A 19,956-nucleotide genomic window follows, 5' to 3' on the forward strand; every position below is an offset into this window, starting at 1 on the left:
AGGGCGAGTGTACAAGGCGGCAGCTCACGCGTGCCTGACAGCGAAGGGAAGGTTGCCAAGGGCAGGGGATGTTCCATTTCGCAGCCCTGCGCCCCCGGGAGCCCTGCCCGCCCCGCAACCAGCCCACAGGCCCTTCCGAAGCCGCCCAGCGCCCAGGGTTTGTCGGGGGGCTTGGGGGGCCGTGCAGTTCGCAGCGTGCCACGCGTGACGCACAGCCTGCCGCGGCCGCTCCCCGCTGTCCCTGCGCCTCTGCGCGGGGAGCTCGGGCCCTCCGCACCCTGCCCGGGAGGAAACGCAGCCCCCGGCCCCCACGTTTCTTTACAGATTTTTTTCAGTGATTGGATTGCAAGATAAGGCAGAGATTTCAAATATGTCCAAGAGGATTTTTTACACCTGTCTTGTTACAGAATGTCTGAAGTGCATGATTTCTACACGCATTGACTACCTGGAACCAGACCCCGAGGAAGCAGGCTGGCTTGGTAACTGTCTTACGGTTTGGTAGCATTCATACAGTGGATAAGCAAAGATTATCAATAAACAGTTGTGCTGAAACCAGAACGGGCTCTGCCTGCTCGCCTGACTGCCCGGGGTCGAGCAAAACACGGAGGGGTTGGGGCCTGCTTTCCCCAGCCGGCTGCCGGCGGGGAGGAACGCGCTGGGCAAGCAGGAGCTGCGGGGTGGGAGAAGGGGACGGGCCCGCGCGGAGCCGGGAGCGACGGGGGGAGCGAGGGCAGTGCTCCGAAACCCCCAGCCCCACGGCTCTGCTGCCCTGCCCAGACAGCCTCCCTGCCCCCACCACCGCTGCCAGGGAGCGCAGGGACCGTCTCCTTCGGCGCTGCGGAGCCCGCACAGCCCCGTGCCCGCGGGGACCCTCACCAGCCCGCAGCGGAACGGCCGCAGCCCTGCCCGCGCCGGCTCGGCACGCTCTCCCGGCCCCGCAGCAGGGCCACCTCCACCCAGGCTCCCAGCCCCTGGGCTCCTGCCCCACTGCCCGGCATCGCCAACGCAGGAAACCGCCCAGCGCCGAGCCCCTGGCCCGCGGCAGCAGCCCTCGCACCCGCGCCGACAGCACGCAGCCAGCGCAGCGGCCGCTCCTCGTCCTGTCATACTGGCACTGACCAATCTTTAAACATTCTTATTCATAAACTCATGAATAATCATAAATATTCCAGCCCCGCCTGGACGCGGTGCTGTGGAGCCTGCTCTGGGTGACCCTGCTTGGGCAGGGGGTTGGGCTGGGGGACCCCAGAGGTCCCTGCCAACCCCTGCCATTCTGGGATTCTGTGATTCTCTCCACAACACAGCCATTAAGTCTCGGGCCTGGAGCTCTTTGCTGCACTACCCCAGGGCAACACTGCTCCTCTCCATCAGAGGCCAGAAGCGGGTCCCGGTGGCCAGACGCAGCTCACGAAGTGGAAGGGAATGAAGCCGCCCAGCTGTTCCGCTGCCGACAGACGGCACAGCAGATTGTACAGGCAGATTCCTGACAACAGCAGGCAAAAAGCATCTATTTTGTGCTTTGCTGCTGTGCCAAAACTCCCTCCTGTACCTCTCAGGCTTTTCCTTCAACTTCTTCGTGTCTCCTGACGGAGCACACAACCGCTTCCCCAGACACCCAGCTCGGAGACGGCAGGATCTCCCTGGGGAAGCAGAGCAGTCTGAGCTGCCTCGCAGCCCTGCCTGCCGTCCCGCCGCTCCTTCGGGCAGCCCGGGGCTTCCTCGCCCCCGAGCACGGCAGAGGGGACCTGGATCAGTGCAGGGAGGAGACAGACGGAGCAGCACCAAGCCGAGGGAGCCTCTGGCTCAGCGTGGTAGAGGGGCCCAGCACATCACAGAATCACAGAATCACAGAATGGTAGGGGTTGGCAGGGACCTCTGTGGGTCACCCAGTCCAACCCTCCTGCCGAAGCAGGGTCACCCAGAGCAGGCTGCACAGGACCTTGTCCAGGCGGGGCTGGAATATCTCCAGAGAAGGAGACTCCACAGCCTCCCTGGGCAGCCTGTTCCAGTGCTCCGTCACCCTCAGAGGGTCGTCATCGCACGAGGGCTGGAACGCACGGCCGTCTTTCCTCCTGCTTCCCCCCTCACCCCACTCCTCACCCACACGGTGCCTCGCTGCACCACGCTCCCGACCCGGAGCAGCTAGTCCGTAACTCCGGGAAGCCGTGCCTCGCTCCGTGCCCCTTTGGCACGGGTGCCACCGCAGCCGGGGGTCTCCTGGGCGGCTGTAGATCAGGCTCTCCAGCGAGGTCTCACATCTACACCGCCGTCAGCCAACAGGCACCCAGCAGTGCTTCAGTGCGGGGCAGCTCGGCTCCCCGGTCCCAGGGGGAGGACAGCAGGAGCAGGGAGCTGTGCCGAACAGCTCTCCCGCTGCCAAAACGCCGCCTCGGCTGCCAGAGCTGGGAGGCCGGCGGCAATCCACGCCCGGCCACCCCCGAGCCCCCTGACCATCCCTGCCGAGGGCTGCAGAGCAGCCCTGCGACAGCAGAGCCACCTCACGAATCGGCCATCGGCAGGGCGGAAGCAGCTGTGAGGATGGCGACGTCGCCGTGCCCAGCTCCTGGGGGGGCCCTGCTGCCACAGCTCTGCTCGCCATCGCACGGTAGAGCCGGCAACACCTCCGCCTTTAGCTCTCTCCCAAGACCCCGTGCAGGAGCGGTGGCAGCAACAGGCCCGTTCAACCCTAAGGGGTCACCCACCCCCCAGGCTCACAGCAGGAACGACGAGGAAGACCACCGAGCCGCACGAGGGACTCTGGCCGCTGACACCCAGCACCTGGATGAGACTCAGAGAATCTCTTTTATTTTCACAGTGGTGGGTGTGCACGTAAGAGCAGCAGGCTCTGCAACCGACAGCAGTCAGAGGCGGTACCCAGCGCTCGGGATGTCACCGGTGACCCCCCAGCCCGCGCCGAGAGGGGACGGGAAGAGCAGCTGCCGACGAGCTGCAGAACCTCTTTGGTCCCATCAGCTGAAGGGGCCCCCACTTGCCTCTTCTGTCAGCAGAATGCAGACAAATCGAGCAGTGAGAGCCAGAAGGCGAAAGGAGGTCCTCCGGGAGGAGGGAGGGGAGGCCGAGGGGGTGCGTCCACGGCAGCACGACCCCCCCGGCCCCGGAGAGCCACAGGCCGCAGCCCTGGTGGGCAGGGGCAAGGCAGCGCTGTGCAACCCCAGCAGGGGAGGGACGAGGGTCTCCCAGGCTCAGCCACAGCCTGAAACCCCCTGAGAGCGCCTGCAGGAGGATTTCGAGTTCTGTGGCACTTGTCCTGTCCCAGCGAGGCTGGGAGCAGCAGGCTCTGTTCATCGAGGCAGGGCATTACGCGGTGGCAGGGGATCATTTCTGTAGGTTAGGAGATATAAATAAAGCCCAAGTCTGACCCAGCAAAGGCACAGAGCTCCGGGCAGACGCCAGTACTGCCCAGTAACCCGGTGTCTGTGGAGCTTGGAGCAAGAGGAGGCTCCACTCGGGCCAAGGCACTGCGGGAGCCTCTGCCTGTGGCGGCCGGGCACCACCAACACTCCTGCAGTCAGCGGAAACCAAGGGCCCCGCACAGCCACGTCCCACCATCAGCCTTTGGTAAGTGCCAACACCAGCAACACCCTGTGCTGGCACAACGCGTGCTGCCAGGACAGGGCAGCAGGAGTGCCCCTTCCTCGGGGCAAGGCCGGCTGGAGACCCCCCAGCACAGAGCCTCATGCCTCCTACAGCGCAAACGGCTTCGAGAATTTGCTTACTGGAGACGAACTGACTTTCAGCACGGGCTGAGACGCGTTGCCTGGGCGCATCAGTTCAAAGCAGGTTCACTCCATGCTTCAGCAGCTTCTGCTTGGCCTTGCTCGGCAAGCTGAACGCGCTGTCGTGAGGGTTGGGAACACCCGAGTTGCGGAGCGGAGCACCCAGCTGCTGGAAGTAGGTTTCCTGGACGGGGTTCCGGCAGGCGTACACGGCCGTGGAGGCGTTCCTAGCAGGGCAGGAGAGAAGGCAGTGGTCAGGATTTACAGCTTTGGGCAAGATCCACTTCAGCTCACCGAGCTGGGCATCAGGACACCTGCGGCAGTGGACTCCCAGCTACTGAGAGGGACTTTCCGGTCTCTCTCAGCAGAGCAAAGGAACACAGAGCTAAAATTGTCTCCAAAACCCTGCAATGCATTGCCAGAAGGCCACAGGAAGCCAGACCCTCCTTCTCAAGGGTCCCAGCATCCCAAGAGCGAAAGCGTCATACGCCTCGTCCCCAGGGACCTACCCAGCAGCACCGAGACCCACGCGTGCGGCCGTCCTCTGAGCACCGCCTTGCTGGCAGACCAGCCCAGCGTGTCCAGAGCTGGCAGTCAAACACTGCTGTGTCCGACAGCCCTTCCGTCCTGGAGGAACCCATCTCACTGCTGCTGCCCAGCAGCCCGTCCCAGCACAGCAGGAACCACACCGGTTCAGCCACACGAGCTCAGGCGCCAGTCGGACACGCTGACCAAGAACGCTCACGCTGCCGATCGAAAACCACCGCTCAGTACTGACCTGTGAGAGCGCTGGCAGGGAGCAAAGCAAAGGACCCTGCGTTCCTCCCTGACGGAGGAAAGCAGCAACTGGTATGTTTGCTGACACCCTTCTGTGACAACTCTCCATAAAAGACAGCAGTTTTAGTCATCTCGTTACTCAGTCTGATTCACACACGGAGTTGCTTTTTTTGGGGCACCACGGAATACGCCAGCTTAGCCGGCCCCGGATTTCGGAGCCAGTCAGACTGAGTGCTAAACGAGGAGGTCTCCAGCATCGAAGTGCATGACTCACGTTCCCTTGGCAAGCCGTGTCAGGGAAGTGAAGCAGCGTAATTCCCAGAAGCATCTTTATTTCATCGTGTTTTGGACAAGCAGGTGCATCCAGGCAAGCAGAGTCTCCGCGCGCTCCCCACGGCCCTCGCTCCCCGCGCGCCGCGGCAGCACGGGGGGAGGGCTGCGGCCCACCACCTTGCTGCGTGCAAGGGCTCCGGCTGCGAGAAGACCATCGTGCCTGGCGCACTGCAATCGAGTTTGCCACGCACATTACAGTGTGTTCCCAACCCAACAAGCCGTGCAAGAAAACAAAATCTAGGTTGCCAATTCTGGGCGCCTTTGGCTCCCAGCCGAGACACAGATTTATTAGGAACAGCTATATTTAAAACTGCGTCTCAGAACCTTACGGCGCCAGGAACTGGCAATACTCTATAGCCTTGTAGCTTAATCCCAACCCGTGGCACAACTCAGCTGTGCCTTCGGTTCTCTCGCCCGGGTGCCATCCCAGCCTCTCCACACCCAGATCACGCTGCGTGTGGAGTCTCCTTCTCTGGAGATATTCAAGACCCGCCTGGACAAGGTCCTGTGCAGCCTGCTGTAGGTGACCCTGCTTCGGCAGGGGGGTTGGACTAGATGACCCACAGAGGTCCCTTCCAACCCCTACCATTCTGTGATTCTGTGATTCTGTGATTAAGCAGCCCACACCTAACGAGCAGACTTCGGGGAACACAGAGACGTGACCGACCCTCGCAAGAGACACCGGTGTGATCACCCCACGTGCCAGGCCTCAGCCGGCCCTGGGACAGGGCTTCCCCCCTTCTGCCCGTTCCGCGTGCCGCGCAGCACTGCTGTGCCTGGAGGAGGGAGCTACGAGCAGGCCGTACCGAACGATCACTTCTGAGGCAGTCGGAAGCTGGTGGAAGTCGGAGTGGATCAGCGCAGCCGCTCTCAGGAAGTGCCGATCCAGCGGGCCGGGCGCCTGGGGCAGGTTGGCTGCAGGACGGGAGGAAGGGGTGGGGGTTAAAGCCCACGCTGTGGAGGAGCGTGCCCCCACCCACTGAGCAGGAAGAGGCTGTGGACCTGTCCCACAGCCCCTGATGCCTACAGACCAGAGACTGGCAGGCACCCTAAGCCCCGGTGTGACCTCAGTGGAGTCAGGGAGCCGCCTGCGCCATGCTCAGCCACGCACAGTCACAAAGCCCGGTGCACCTTCCACCCCACGCATCAGAGGGGTGACAAGCAGGCGGAGACCGGGGTTACCTAGAACTGCTGGGGTTTCTCCCTTTCCTAAAGCAGGTCTAAGCTGGAGAGAGGTGGGGCACTGCCTGGGAGGCTGCTGGAAGCATCAGAACGAGCTGGAGCAATGCGTGCATGGGGCCTTCTGCGTGTCATTGGCCTCCCCATCGATCCAGGGCAGCAGTCTGTGAACCGCTGGCTACTGCCTGTTCCCCTTCCCGCTCCTCATAGCCAAAAACGGCTGACAAGCACTCTGCCACAGAGCAGGGCAAAAGGCGTCACACCAGCGACGAGTGACGTCGGGGCAGGGAGGTCAGGTTTGGAGAGGACGTCGAGGTCTGTCCTCGGACCTGGCCCTTAGCAGAACCCCAGCAACCTCCTTCTGAGCAAAGCGCCAGTGGCAGCTGCTCCATCTCCCAGAGGCCTCTGGCTCTCATCCAAACACAGCGATAAGCAAGCCTTCACCAGATTATAAACTCACAGAAGACAAAGCTTCCACAACAGGGCCTTCTATCCAGGCTGTCTGCTAAGAGTTACAGCAGGCAACGTTTCCCAGAACTTGTCTGCAGCACGACTAAAGGTTACCACGAACCCTGTTCTCCTCCACACCCCCTGCTCCGCAGCGGCCGCTGTTCCAGAAGATGAAGGCTTACCTGTGAGGACGTTCTGAACGCAGTCATAGTGAGTGAAGCTGTAGGTTGTCTTGGCCGAGGAAGAGGAGTCTTTGGGCAGAGTCTCCCTCAGATGAACCTCGAGGCCGTTCAGAGAAGCCAGGCTGCTGTGGTACTGCAGGCAGGGCAGAAGGAGGCAAGCATTAGAGCAGAGCCCTGCTTCGCCTAGACTCCCAAGGCGGTGCCGGAGGGAGCGCGGGTGACCGGTGTCGGTGACGAAGGGACTGGACCCCTCCACGCTGCTGCTGCCCAGGCTCCCACCCAGGAACGGCTGGGAAACTGGGCAACGAGGGAAGCAGAGTCCCAGCCCGCAGGTCAGCAAGATGGCGACTCAGAAAAGGGCACTCCAACCCGAAAATAAGCCACTAGACCACCTGATGCTATTAATTACAGGAAAATGCAAGACTCTGTTAATTTACCATCAAACATTACTCTCCAGGCCTCATTTTCACATTCTGGCCATGACTTTCAGCTTCATCGAGGAATACTCTGTCGCCCAGCAGCCCCTACCACACCAGGCAGACAGCCCAGCACAGGATGTCGCTTTACACGCTTGGGCTGGATTTAATTGCCTGCAGTGTTTCCCGCAGGGCCCTCCCAGTACAGGAATAAATCTTCTTAAAAACGGGCAGCCAGCCTCCGCGCCGAGCTCCTGGCCAGCTGCAGACTGCAGGCCCTGGGCTGTCACCAGAGGGAAAACAGAAAAGCCAAGGGGACAGCCTTGCCCGTGGGGTAACGACAGCCCTGGCGCGGAGCAATGGCTTTGCACAGCTACAAACTAACATGGCAGCCAGGCGGCCTTCCCGGGCGGGCAGCAGGCAGGGCTGGGGCAGGGCCGAGGGCCCTCGGCAGCGCTGGGAAGATTACAGAATCACAGAATCACAGAATGGTAGGGAATCACAGAATTAACTCCACACTCCGCCAGCCCGCCCGCAGGCTTTCCTCCGCCGCAGAGAGGATCAAGGCTCCAGTTCAGCAGGACGGCAGCGCCCGGCCCACCCTCGGCCCCCCCGGTCACGGAACAGATTTTCCCTTCTGTGCAGGCAAACGCAGGGATCAGACCCGAGGAGCGGCAGGAAGCCAGCCTGAAAGCCTCCGAAGCCTCCTGCGCTGCAGGGAATGCCGGTGCTGGAAAGCACCCTCCCAGCGGGACGGTCGGGGCTGCCTGCTGGGCTCAGCTGCCCCAGCAGCACATTTTACCCTTCTTTGGTGTCATTCGGGGGCCCCGAAGCGTTCGACAAACATTAATTGTAACTAAGCTTTGCCATCCCTGCAGGCTGAGGGTCGTTTTCAATCCACAGCCACACAAAGGAACAGGCAAGCTGAGGCTGTGCCTCAAACCCACCGTGACGCCAGCAGCAGAGCCCGGCTCTACCTCCTCCAACAGACTCCTCCTCCGGGGCCGAGGGGACGCGCAGCGCGACTCCCCACAGATCGCAGACACCCGCACCCAGCGGAAGGGCGCAGTCAGCAGAACCCGATCGCGGCCAAAATCCAAGCTGTGTGGAAGCACAGTTTTGCTAAGATGAGACCCACAGCGAGAGGACCGAGATGGAAGCAGCGTGCTCGGGAAAAGGGGAACCTGCATGGAGCGGAGCTCTGTCAGCCCTGGGGCGTGCGGTGCACCAGCGATCCCGAGACGCAGCTGCACGGCAAACCGAGCCAGGCTGCGCCCGCTGCCGTCCCTCGCAGAGCTCACCCCCCCAAAAGGCATTCCACACGCCAGCCACCTCCTCCAGGCGCTGCTGCTCGGGGCAGGCCAGGCGTGAGGCCGAGCGGAGGTTGGTTTCCAGCCACGGGCTGCTGGGAACCGCGCGGCCTCGGAGCCCAGCAGAGCTGCACAGCCGGCCGGGCAGGGAGCTGAGGGTACCTGTGCCACGAGGACGGCCTTCAGCAATCCAGAGCGTTGCATCCTGCCCGCCTGCACCCCCCTCTGTCCCCACAACTGGAGAAGAGGGGGCAGGGTGGGAGGTGGGTGCAGCTGCCTGTCTGAAACCAGCAGAAAGGGGACAGAGCAACGTGCCGTGTCCGGTGCAGAAGGCCAAGGCTGCACCTCCTGGCCCCTGCTGATTTTGCAGCAACCCCTTCCCGGGCACCCCAATCCTCAGGTGCTGTGTGGAGGGGGCATCCCCCTGCTTATGGGGGGCCACAGACACAGCCCCCGAGTCCCAGAGCTCCGAAGTCACAGGAGTAACCTTGAGGCTCTGCTAGCCTGAGCTTCCCTCCACCCTCCAGCCTGACGGTTAAAGAAATTAGGTTGTTCCTATGGCAACTGGCGGATCAGAGAGGCCTCTGCAGCTTTGGCTCAGCTCCCTGGCAGGGCGGCAGAGGCCAGCGCAGCTCTGCAGACCGAGGCTTCACCGGGAAGCGCCGGGGGCCGGCGCGTCCCTCCCCACAGCCCCGTTCGCCGCTCCACGCCGTCTGGCAGCGAAGCCTGCGCACCGCAGCGAGCCCTGCAGCACAGAAATTTGGGATCGCGCTGGGACAGCACCCTGTCTGCAGCACCCACACGGCACCTTTCGCTCCGGCCCCCAGCAGAGCGGGCTGGGGACGCAGGCAGGCAGGCTCGCACGGAGAAAGGAAACGCTCTGGGGACGCGCTGCGAGGAGAGGCTGAGGGAGCTGGGCTTGTTCAGCCTGGAGAAGACAAGGCTGAGAGGGGACCTTAGAAATGCCTACAAATATCTGAAGGGTGGGTGTCAGGAGGGGCCAAGCTCTTTTCAGTGGTGCCCAGCGACAGGACAAGGGGCAACGGGCACAAACTGAGGCACAGGAAGCTCCAGCTGAAGATGAGGAAGAACTTCTTCCCTCTGAGGGTGACGGAGCCCTGGCCCAGGCTGCCCAGGGAGGCTGTGGAGTCTCCTTCTCTGGAGATATTCAAGACCCGCCTGGACAAGGTCCTGTGCAGCCTGCTCTGGGTGACCCTGCTTCGGCAGGGGGGTTGGACTAGATGACCCACAGAGGTCCCTTCCAACCCCTACTATTCTGTGATTCTGTGATTCTGTCTCCCTGGTGCTTCCAGAGCGAGCAGCTGTGACACGCAGCGGAGGTTAGACAGAGAACAAACCTCGCTTTCCAAAAAGCACGACAAAGCTGGTGGGGTTTCCCAACAACTCCCGGATCCGGCAGAGGCCTTTGGCAGCCGGCGGGGCTGTCTGACGGTCGCACCTACACGTTCTGCTCCGGCGCTGGCACCGACAGACAACAACAGGCAACCGGAGTCGCCTGCGAGACAACGCTCTCACCTCTCGGGCTCGCTGCCTGCGGCTCGCGAACGACCTCCCACGCAGCTTCGGCGACGAACCCCGAGCCAAACGGCTTTGCCTTGCAGGTGAGGAGAGGGATGGGAAGCGCGATCCAACGCCTGCTCTTCACTTGCGACCCCCGTCCCCACCACCAGACCAGCAGCAGCGAGCGTGTCTGCAGGTGCCGAGGAGCTTTCCCACTTACCACATCCTCAGCAGAGCTCTGGTCCTCTCGGAGGTGATCTTCAGCCAGCAGGCAGAGCACGAGGCCCTTAATGCAGTGAACGTACAAGCTCATCTCAACCGGTCTGCACTGCCTGCCCGACTCCACGCCAGCCTGGGCTCCCAGCCCGTCCACCCGAGGCAGCCAGCCGCTCTCCCCGCGCCCGGGACAGTCCGTGTTCTCTGATGGGTCACCAGGCAGACGCTCCTGAGCCTCTGCAGCCGGCAGCTGACGCCGGCCTCGGAGCTCTGACCGTGCAGCAGCGACTGGATCGTCCAAACCCCGCTCACTGCCACCAGCTGCACCGCTGCTTTCGCCAGAGACACCAGTTTGGCTCACAGTCCCTTGCTCGTCTTGGTCACTTGATTTCCTTCTGCTCAACCCCTGGGCAGGAGAGCAAACAGCCAGACTGCCGCTGGCTGCAGCGTAACTTTGGAAACTGCCTCGCTCAACATCAGAGTCCGCAAGGGATTTCCCCATGTTCTGACCCTCCTGCTCCCGGGCGTAAGGGTTTGGAAAGCAAAAGCCTTCCAGCTGCGGAGCTGCAGTCTGAGCACACTCAGCAGCACGGCGTGTGGAAGGGCCTGGCAGCTGCTTCGTGTCTCTCTCCGACGGGAAGCACGCTGTTCTGCTGAGCTCTGAGCTCCTGCCGTCTGCTCTGCTCAGCTCTGCAGTTGGAGAATTCTTTGTACCGGCCTCCATTTCAGGGAAGTCCTTCAAAGCACTGGTGTTTGCGAGGCTGCCTGATCGCACAGCACCTTCTGGTGCAGCTGTGCTTGAAGCTTGCTCAGGGGACGCCTGGCCAAAGATATTGTTCAGGTCTTGGTTTTCATCAACTCCTGTTGACTCTGAAGCTGCCTCGGAGCAGAGAGCATTCTTCTCTTCTCTAGGGCTTGCTGGGGACACGGATGACCTAGCGGGAGATGACAAGTTGATTAAACTACTGAGTAGGATCTGTTTGGAGTTGTTACATACCTAATAACACTACCACCTCCTGGCAGCGTTCAATAGCTGATCTATTCTCTGCTACAAAGAGCATCTACCTCGGAAAAGCGTGGGCTGAGCTCTAACGCAGGTGAAAAGCACGGGCCTCCAACACTGCAGGCTCCTGGGAACGTCACGCCCTCGCTAACGAAGCACAAAGGCAGCGCTGTGAGCAGAGACGCAGCACAAGGTCACCGCTGGTCTCGGGAAGCAGTTCTGCTTTAGGCTGCTTCACCACAGAGGTACGGACACTGCAAATTCTGTCCAGCCTGAAAGGCCTCGGGCAGCTTTAGCAGCCAGACGACAGAGTCTGAGCCAGTATCACAGAGGTAATAGCGGCGAGCGAGGACACAGGCCACGTGTCAGCTCCCTCGCTCAAAAGCCTCTCTGTGCGTCGGATCGATCTCCTACCTGGTCACCCACTCCACCGGAAAGTCTCGGAGCACTGAGACTTCATCTTCTGTTAGGAATACCGGGACGATACGGACATCCTGCGGCAACGGAGAGTCTGCAAGAGCAGTGGAGGTTTGAGGATGACATTAACATTCCCGAGCTTAAAGCCAGGCTCCATCAGCCCAAAGGCTCCTGCCGGAGGAGAAGGCGTGCTATCATCCCGTATCCCAGCTCACCACAAACCAACCACGTCTGACTAGGCAGCATTTTCCCATCCTCCTCATACACTTGCTGCCTGACACAGTTAAATTTTCCCTTAGTGTGGGTTGTTGTTTTTTTTTGCTAAACATCCTGGCAGAACATCCATAAACTGATGCTCAAAAACGATGACTGAAGGTTTGGACTGAAAGCCTCAGCCATCTGTTTGCAGGGCTCCGTCAGTGGCCAAGTAGGCACGCGGGTAACTGGAATTACAGCAGGCGTGTTGGGAATCTGCAGAACCAACAATTAAACCCAAAAGAGCAAACTCCTTTGCTTAGCCAAAGGAACTGGTTCTGATGACACAACACCCACTGGCACACGCTGACTCGTGGCAGCAGCACCCTCGGGGATACACTCCTGCATCCAGCAAGAGCTCTGACGCAAATCCCAGTGCACCAGCTCACGCTCTCGCTGCAGGGAACGCAGCCCCAGAGGGTTTCCCATACGCTGCCGTGCCCTTGGCAGCTGGATGCTCACCAGGCGCCCGCTGCTCCTCACCTCCAGGCTCACTCTGAAAGAAAAGCCAAGAATCAGCTCGGTGGCACGGCCCAACGCTTGCCACCAGGACACCTCACCATCCCAGCCTCCTCAGCCTCCCTGTGACTACAGCAGCCCCCAGACCATCCCCTTCAGCAAGCGCTGTGACTGGTGCAGCATGCTGGGCAACGATTTGCTCCTTACGCAGCCCTCAAAGCCAAGGGGACTTCCCCGAGAACCAAAATACACCTGAAAGCAAGGACAAATACTGCAATTTGCCATTACTGCCTGCTCAGGGCACAAAAACTTGGTTCACTCTGAACCAGAGGACGAGCGGAGGCCGCCTTCGCCTTCCTATCTGGATGTTGATGGCTTTTTTGTAGATTATCTTGAACCATGTAAATAATTAGGTTTGACAGGTTTTAATGGCAACAGAAATTGATCTATTTGTCACTTTCAGACATTTATTTTGTATATTTAGCACTAAATACCTAAACTTGGGTAAAAAGCTAATCAAAACATCACATAGATGAGAACTCACGAGGTCAGCAACTTAAAGACCAAAAAAACCTCTGCAAATTCATAGTGCAGAAGTCTTGGAACCTTGCTCAATCATAACTAATAACAACTTTTAGCATCAGCATCAATATTGGTCCTTCCCAGTAACACCACACGCAAGATCTACGTGACAAGAGCCCCCAGCTGCGTTCTGCCGAGCGGTTACCGGCACACAGGGAACACGTTTAGCAACACACCTGGCCTACAGACTCGTCGCCTTGGAGGAGAACTTTGGCAGTGAGCGGAGGTGGCAGCTGGGTGCTCACGATCCTAAAAGCAGAGAACAGAGTCACCCCCGAGCAGGGCGGCGTCTCCTGAGGCTCAGCCACCGCCTCCCGCCACGCTCGGAGCAAGCCCGGGGGTGCTGCGGGCCCACGGCGCAGCCGGGCGATCTCCGGGGAGTCTCCAGGGCTCCACCACACCCACCCACCTCTCCCGGTCCTGCCAGACACTCTGCAGGGGTTGAAGGGCCAGCCCAGACGCGGGCTGGAGCTAACACATTCCCACGCAACAGGAACGCAATCAGCCCGCATCGGGACTCCTGCTTTCTTCTTCTCTTGGGGCCAGTTCCCCTCCACGCTCAGGAAAACCGCCTGCTGGCATTTACTTTGGGCCAAGAAATCTAGTTTTGCTGAGTCAAGATCTAAGACAGACCCATCCATACGGGCTTCCTGCCACCTTGTGAGGAGCTGTGGCAGCAGAGAAGGTTCAGAAAGACTAGCACTCAAAGTACTGCAGCACGGGCCCCTCAGACAGGGCTTCCAAAGGCATTCTCGGTCTTTCCGCCTACGTCTTGCTGAGATCCACGTTCTGGAGCTTCTCCAAAACACTCTAAAGAAGGAAGAGTTTAACTGAAGTACAAAGCCCTTTGCACTGCTGTAGTAAGATTCAGAGTTACAGAGAACTCTGCTGACATTTGGCAAAAAAAAAAGATCTCTGCTGGACAGACCAGCGACAGGAGCAGACACACAGACTGGCGACAGGCAGACGCCGGACAAGACTCCGTTCTCGAGTCAGACGTCCACTTCCACCGCAACACGCTGCCAGCTTTAAGGTGCTGCAGTGACTCAGGCTCAGTGTCCTGCCAGAGAGTCTGGGATCATTCCCTTAGAAATGCCAGGCCGCCTCTGTCCGACCTGGAAAGACGCACACGCTGTGGCATACGCCCAGGGCTCGTACAAGGCGCTACGGGAGCAGCCTACGCCAAAGGAAAACAATGCCTGGATGCTGTCGCCGAGAACTTCTCGGAATCCCCCACCTCCTGTCTTTCAAGGCCACCTTTGAGGCCTTCCTCGATGTCGTTCAGCGCCACATCGGCGGCACCTTCAGCTATGATCAACCTTCGGCTGAGAGAAGCCGGCATTTCTCATGGGAAATTCCGCCTCATCCTTCCGTGCACTTTCTGCCAGTCTGGACAGTGGCCCTGGCCAACAGGTCAGCCAAAAGCACACACGTACAGACACACGTGCACTGTATCGGCAAAGAGAACGCCAAGGGGAAAGAACAGTATTCACACATTTTTCTTTTTCTTGGTGGCTTCCACCTAAAGAGCCTAGGAAATTCACTCTCTGTGTGCTGCTGCCCATCAAAGACAGCAGATTACTACTAAACCCAACCCCGAACTTCTCCATGCTTCCATTTCTCCTACTGACAAACACAAATAACCATTTATCCTCTTTGAAACACACCAGCAGACAGGGATCACCCTGCCTGAAGCACTAACGTTCCTGCCACTAACACACAGCGGCCCCGCGAGCACAGCTCCCGGCCGCAGCCCGGGACCACAGCCCCGGCAAGGGGCAGATTTCAGGTGCAGGCTGGCCCTCGGGGTAACGCCTGGCTACTCACAAGCCTTTGTAGAGAATGCAGCCTGCCAAGACGTGGGGAGAGCGCTGGCAAGTTTGCAAGATGAGAGCTGCTTTCAGTAGAAGAAGGGGGTCCACCTAGACAGGGAGAAGCACAAGAAGTTAGGCCAGAGAGCCCTGGGAAATGCTGAAAGCAGCAAATAAACACAAACGCTTTAGCACTAAGGCAGCTCTAGAGCCAGACACTGCAGGGGACCGGCTTTTACCTTGGTTTTGTCCAGATTCCAGAGAGAACTGAAAATCTTGTGGAGGTCACTGGTGTTTTTTTGGATATGTTCAATGTATCTGTCCCACTGCCTGCTCAGTTCCTCCCGAGAAAACGCCTGCGGACAACAAAAATCCACGCGGCTGTCACTGCACAGGCCTCAGGATGGTCAGACACAATCAGTCTGGGTCAGTACCTACAAGCTGCAAATCTTGCAAGGATGAGGAGGAAGATGATACTGAGAGGAAGCTGCTCTAAACTGAGCATCTAGAAAGCTCTGAGCAGACACCCACGCTGCCTCTGTGCGACGAGGAGGATGGGCCTGTACACGGTCCCAGGTCCTGACTCTTTGGTGCGTGAGCTTGCTCTGACCCTGGAACGCAGGGATCAGGCCGGCACGCGTGCGCCTGGGCAGAGCGCGGATGGCACGGGCAGTGTTCAAGATCTCCTCCTAGGCAGGAACAGCACAGCTGCGGATCTTTAATTACCATGTACGCACGGCGCACGGGTCCGTGGTAGAAGATGAAGAGGCTGATGAGCTGCTCCAGGAACCGTCTGCAGCTGACATCAGGGAGCTCCACGGCACAGCCCAGAGCCTGGAACACGGAGAGCCGCGAACAAAGAGGGGTTACGGACAAAACCCAGGCACAGTAGGGGCGAGCAAGTCTTATCGCTTTCAAATGAGTATCAAGGGCATACAAGCAGCTCTGTGGCAGCCAAACAACCCCCGGATTCCAAGTCAGATGAAAACAAAATTTAAAAATACCCACAGAAGAGCCCTGGCACAGACAGGATAAACAAGCAATACCAGAACCCCAGCGTTTTAGACGCACTCCCTTCCCACGTTCGATGACCTAGCTCCGTGCTCTGATAGCTGAGAACTTTTTCCTGAAACTAAGTACATCAAAACATTCAAAATAACTCATTATTTACAGCAATGAAGATTATTCATTTAGGTTTTGAGTTGCTGAGAGAAGCAGCAGCGCCAGGCCGCCTGCCTCGGAGCGCGCCCAGCGAGGCCGGACAGCACGCCAGCTCAGCGGGTCTGACGGGTCTCAGCCCCGCTTCCAGCGAATGCTTTGGGGCGTTTTTGTCCCGCCTCCACCGTGAAGCTGCTCTTTATAGAGCCAAAGTCTGCTGACACTGACGAAGCTCTGCAGCGGGGAACAGCGAGGGTCAGCAGCAAAGAACGGTCAGGCTACCAAACCGGGAGACCGAGCCCTCACTGTAAACCACAGCACGCAGAGTCCTGTCTCCAGTCATTGCCAGTAACCCCGGATACACACGACGACACAGAGCTCAACGTTTTGCAGCCATTTCCAGGCACATTGTAAGAAAAACATTGAGTGCGGACACATAAATGAGGTACGCGAAGCTTTTCACAAGCAGCTGAAATAACTGCCACACGGCTGGAGGCTGCGGAAAACAAGATTTAAGGTACCTTGCAAGGAAAAGTTATGCACTGAAATTCCCACCCCAGCTCTCCCAGGTCTGTCTGTGCCCAGCCTGTACCTGAGAAAAAAAAAAAAAGCCCTCTCTGATACAGCAGCTCGGACTGTTTTCGCTCTGTGACTGCCTCCAGATGGCTCGAACTCACCCACAGGTAGTCTCCATCCACCACCACAGCAAACTTGAGCTTCCTCAGGCGAAGGAGGCTCGGGGGATCGCCGGCGATCTCGGCCGTGCAGCGTACCACCCCGGCAATCTGCCCGCACAGCAGCTCCTGCCGGTCGGGGAGAGTCTGGCGAGGAGAGCAGGGAAGACAGACTTTTGTTTTTTGTTTTTTTTTTGCTTTTAAAAGGACTTAGGGGAAAAGTCAGTACTGTATTCAGGTATAAATAAAAATGAAGCTCAATACAATTACCTAAGGCAATGGCACAGGCAAATTTCTAGAGGAAAAATAATTGGACTGCTTTTTTTCAGGCAGCACAAGGGCCCAGAGCTTTCTGAGGGGCACTTTCACCCCTCGCCTGCACTAGTCCCCCTCACCAGAACAGACCTGGTCTCTGCTGGAGCGACCAGCGCCCGCAGCAAGCGAGCAGAGCGCAGCGCTGCCAGGCCCAGCCGCGGGAGCCTCTGCGCACCGAGCCTGGGGCAGCAGCCCTGGCCAGGCGAGTTTCAAGCAAACTTCTGTGAATCCTAAGTGAGAATTTACCCAGAGCTCTGCCTGGAAGCCCGGCCAGTCCCAAACCAGACCCGCCACACCAGCACTGCTTCACAGGCAGCGGAGTAACAGCAGGCGTTACCTGAGAGGGGTAAAAGTAACAAATGCCGGCACTCGTAGGGTCTCCTTCTTCCTTAACCTTCGAGCCATCGTAAAGGAAAAAGTAATTCCACCTAAAAAAGCGAAGCACCGGCAGAAGTGACTGCGCGTCCGAGACGGGTTACGCTTCTCCCTCTCCTCTCCGTAACCCCCGGCAGAGCGGTTCTTCGGGAGGGAGACGCGGTTCTTGCGCGACCGCACCGAGCCCGGGCGTGAGCAGCGCCAAGAGCGTCCCGCGCCGTCACACGCAGCCGCTGCTGCGGGTCGGAGGCAGATTCTGTAACTCTGCGGCCGAGACGCGCTGCGGGCCCCTGCGGCCTCCCCCCCCGGGAGCACGCGGAGTAACGATGAGCACGAGGTGGTAATGATCAGCACGCGGGAGCACACGGAGTAATTACGCTGAGCCTCCGCCGCGGCACCCCGCGCTGCCCCACCCCGCGCTCCCCCACCCCGCAGCTCCCCGCCGGGCAGGCCCAGCGCCAGGCAGGCCTCAGGCCCGGTGGGGCGGGGGTCTCCCGGGCCTCCCCTCCCCTCGGGCCGCGCCGTTTCGCCCCGCAGCCCCGGGCTCCAGGGCGGCCCGCAGCCGGGCCCGGCGCGGGGGGGGAAGGGGCTCACCAGGACGCGGGGCCGCGCTCCGTCGCGGCGGGCCGGGCCATGGGCGCGGAGCGGGGCCCGGCTGCGGCGGGGCTGAGCGGCGCGGCCGCGCCACGTGACCGCCGGCGCCACGTGACCGCCCGCGCTACGGCGGCCGAGCGGGGAGCGCAAGATGGCGGCGACGGGCGGGCGGCGGCGGCGGCGGGGCCGGGCGGGCGCGGGGGAGGGCGGCGCGGTGCTGCGGCGGCTGCGGGAGGCGCGGTGAGTCCCGGGGGGGTGTGGGGGTGCGGGTGTCCGCGTCCCCCTCCCCCGGGCCCCGCTGAGGCCGCGCTCTCCCCGCAGGGACGATCTGCTGAGCTCCGGCTTCTGGGCGGCGAGCGCCGGTGCGTGCGGGCGGGAGCGGGGCGGAGCGGGGCGGGGGGGGGGCGGGGGCGGGCCGCGCCTGACGCCTCTCCCCGTGCCCGCAGGAGCCGTGCGGGCCCCCCTGGGCGGCGGCGCGGAGCCCCCCGCCCGCTGCGTCTGCTACGGGCTGGGGCGGTTCAGCGGGTGCGCGGCCGCCCGGCTGCAGCTCGCCTTCCTGCTGCTGCTGCTGGAGGAGCTGCGGGTGAGGGGCCGGGGCGGAGCGGGGGGGGTCCCGCCTCCCCGGCCCCCGCCCACGCCGCCCCCCTCTTCCCCCGCAGGTGCCCCCCGGCCGCTGCTCGCTGTTCGACCCCGCGTTCTCCGCGCAGGAGGAGGCCGCGCTGGGGGAGCTCGGGCTGCGGCTGCTCCCGGAGAATGAGGTGGGGGAGTGGGGCGGGGGGGCCCGGGCCCGGGGCTGCTAGGGCAGAGGGGCCCGGGCTCAGGGGGGAGCGGGTCGGGGGGGCCCGGGGGGGGGTGTGGGCCACGGGGGTCTGGGGGCTGCCAAGTCAAAGGGGCCTAGGCCCAAGGGGTCTGGGCCCGAGGGGGTGTGGGGACTGCCAGGTCAGGGGTGCCCAGGCCCAGCGGGGCACAGGGCAAGGGGACCCGGGCCCAGGGGGGTGCAGGGCAGGGGGACCCCGGCCCGCTGCGATGGGGGGCCGCTGGCTCTGGCGCAGGAGGGGAAGCACGGCGTGGGGGGCTCGGGGACGCTGTTCTACATGGTGCACTGCGGGAAGGCCCTCTACAACAACCTGCTCTGGAGGAACTGGTCGGCAGGGACGCTGTCCAGGATGGTCATCATCGGGAACAGCTTTCGCGGGATGGAGGAGAGGTGCGTCCACGGGGAACGGGTCCGGTGCCACCAACAGCCTTCTCCTTTACTTCTTTATTCCCCCTGTTGCTTCCAACAAGGATTTCCAGCTTTTGCTCATTTTCATTTTCGCAGCATCAGCCATCTCTTACCTTTGCTGTCCCCCACACCCCCCCCCAATCAGAAAAGTTGTCTATAGTCGCAGGAGCATCATGGCTAATGCTGGCTGTCTTGTGTCATTCTAGGTTGTTGTCAAGAATATTCGAGAGAGATTATCCTTACATAGCAAAGGTACAAGTCGTTAGCTTTTTAACATTGACAAAGCACCATTTAATGAGAAAGGAAATTAATTTCCCATTGGAAAGAAGAGGGTGGTTATTTTTAAAACCTTTCCTCCTGGCCGCTGCAATATACAAATGAAGCCTTTAGGATCATTCATTATCTGCAGAACCCACTGCGCAGAGGGGCTGAGGCTGCCTTAACACCATCCTCATCACCTCCTGAGCTTTGCGGAGAAGTTCTGCACTGTACGTAACTTCTGCCCCCAATGCTCTTTAGGTCTTGAAAGGGACGGAGGAGGTGGCGCTCCCGGCCCACCCGCGGTACCTGGACACCTTCAACGACACCTCCGTCCACTGGTTTCCCTTGCAAAAGCTGAAGGAACTCTCCCCAGAGGTCTGGGACTTCACGGAGGAGCCGACATACCAAGACTGCGACGACCTGGAGATCATCAGAAGGGAGGACAGAGCCGAGCGGCGCAGCCCCGCTGCCGCCGAGCCCTGAGCCGCAGTCTGCAGCGGGGCGGGGGGCCTCGGGGCCGCGTCGTTCCCCACCGCAGCCGAGATGAAGCTCCGGCTCTGGCAGCATCATCGCGCTCCGCCAGCAGTGGCAGCGCCAGGACACCGGGCGTATCCGTATTTTTGTATCTCAGTTATTTAATAAAAGGTAAAGCTGCGCTTTGACTTACAGAATCACAGACTGGTCGGGGTTGGAAGGGACCTCTGGG

At 60.5% G+C, this 19,956-nt stretch overlaps 2 protein-coding genes across 5 annotated transcripts; one reads left to right on the plus strand and one right to left on the minus strand.

Annotated features, from left to right (window-relative positions):
• Nucleotides 1-1,950: 1,950 nt before the first annotated feature.
• On the minus strand, nucleotides 1,951-17,840 carry HPS4 (HPS4 biogenesis of lysosomal organelles complex 3 subunit 2). Of its 4 annotated transcripts, XM_075434587.1 has the most exons (13): nucleotides 17,765-17,840; nucleotides 17,133-17,223; nucleotides 16,484-16,627; nucleotides 15,375-15,482; nucleotides 14,888-15,004; nucleotides 14,665-14,759; nucleotides 13,014-13,086; nucleotides 12,259-12,292; nucleotides 11,539-11,635; nucleotides 10,126-11,056; nucleotides 6,659-6,791; nucleotides 5,654-5,762; nucleotides 1,951-3,964 (listed from the first exon to the last, which is right to left on the minus strand). In XM_075434587.1, exons 1-13 carry the CDS (start codon nucleotides 17,803-17,805, stop codon nucleotides 3,793-3,795), a joined length of 2,145 nt encoding a protein of 714 aa, XP_075290702.1. In that variant the 5' UTR covers nucleotides 17,806-17,840; the 3' UTR covers nucleotides 1,951-3,792. The 4 variants fall into 4 exon arrangements, with proteins under 4 accessions (XP_075290702.1, XP_075290704.1, XP_075290703.1 ...); XM_075434589.1 differs by lacking the exons at nucleotides 17,133-17,223; nucleotides 17,765-17,840 and adding an exon at nucleotides 16,328-16,392 and having other exon boundaries at nucleotides 16,488-16,580; XM_075434588.1 differs by lacking the exons at nucleotides 17,133-17,223; nucleotides 17,765-17,840 and adding an exon at nucleotides 16,328-16,398 and having other exon boundaries at nucleotides 16,488-16,580.
• Nucleotides 17,841-17,915: 75 nt separating this feature from the next.
• Nucleotides 17,916-19,912, plus strand: SRRD (SRR1 domain containing). Its single transcript, XM_075434452.1, has 7 exons — nucleotides 17,916-18,004; nucleotides 18,086-18,126; nucleotides 18,211-18,347; nucleotides 18,424-18,522; nucleotides 18,817-18,971; nucleotides 19,196-19,241; nucleotides 19,509-19,912. The coding sequence occupies exons 1-7, from the start codon at nucleotides 17,916-17,918 to the stop codon at nucleotides 19,731-19,733; spliced, it is 792 nt and encodes a 263-aa protein (XP_075290567.1). The 3' UTR covers nucleotides 19,734-19,912.
• The last annotated feature ends 44 nt before the right edge of the window (nucleotides 19,913-19,956 follow it).

Source organism: Opisthocomus hoazin, chromosome 13 (assembly GCF_030867145.1).
Source record: "Opisthocomus hoazin isolate bOpiHoa1 chromosome 13, bOpiHoa1.hap1, whole genome shotgun sequence".
NCBI lineage: Eukaryota > Metazoa > Chordata > Aves > Opisthocomiformes > Opisthocomidae > Opisthocomus > Opisthocomus hoazin.

Coding starts and splice junctions, on each gene's coding strand:
- HPS4 (XM_075434587.1), bottom strand. CDS start 17,805: ATGGCCCGGCCCGCCGCGACGGAGCGCGGCCCCGCGTCCTG. Junction 15,483..16,483: donor TGGATGGAGACTACCTGTGG/GTGAGTTCGAGC, acceptor TCCGTGTTCCAG/GCTCTGGGCTGTGCCGTGGA. Junction 12,293..13,013: donor GCGACGAGTCTGTAGGCCAG/GTGTGTTGCTAA, acceptor CTTTTCTTTCAG/AGTGAGCCTGGAGGTGAGGA.
- SRRD (XM_075434452.1), top strand. CDS start 17,916: ATGGCGGCGACGGGCGGGCGGCGGCGGCGGCGGGGCCGGGCGGGCGCG. Junction 18,523..18,816: donor GGCTGCTCCCGGAGAATGAG/GTGGGGGAGTGG, acceptor GCTCTGGCGCAG/GAGGGGAAGCACGGCGTGGG. Junction 18,972..19,195: donor TTTCGCGGGATGGAGGAGAG/GTGCGTCCACGG, acceptor GTGTCATTCTAG/GTTGTTGTCAAGAATATTCG.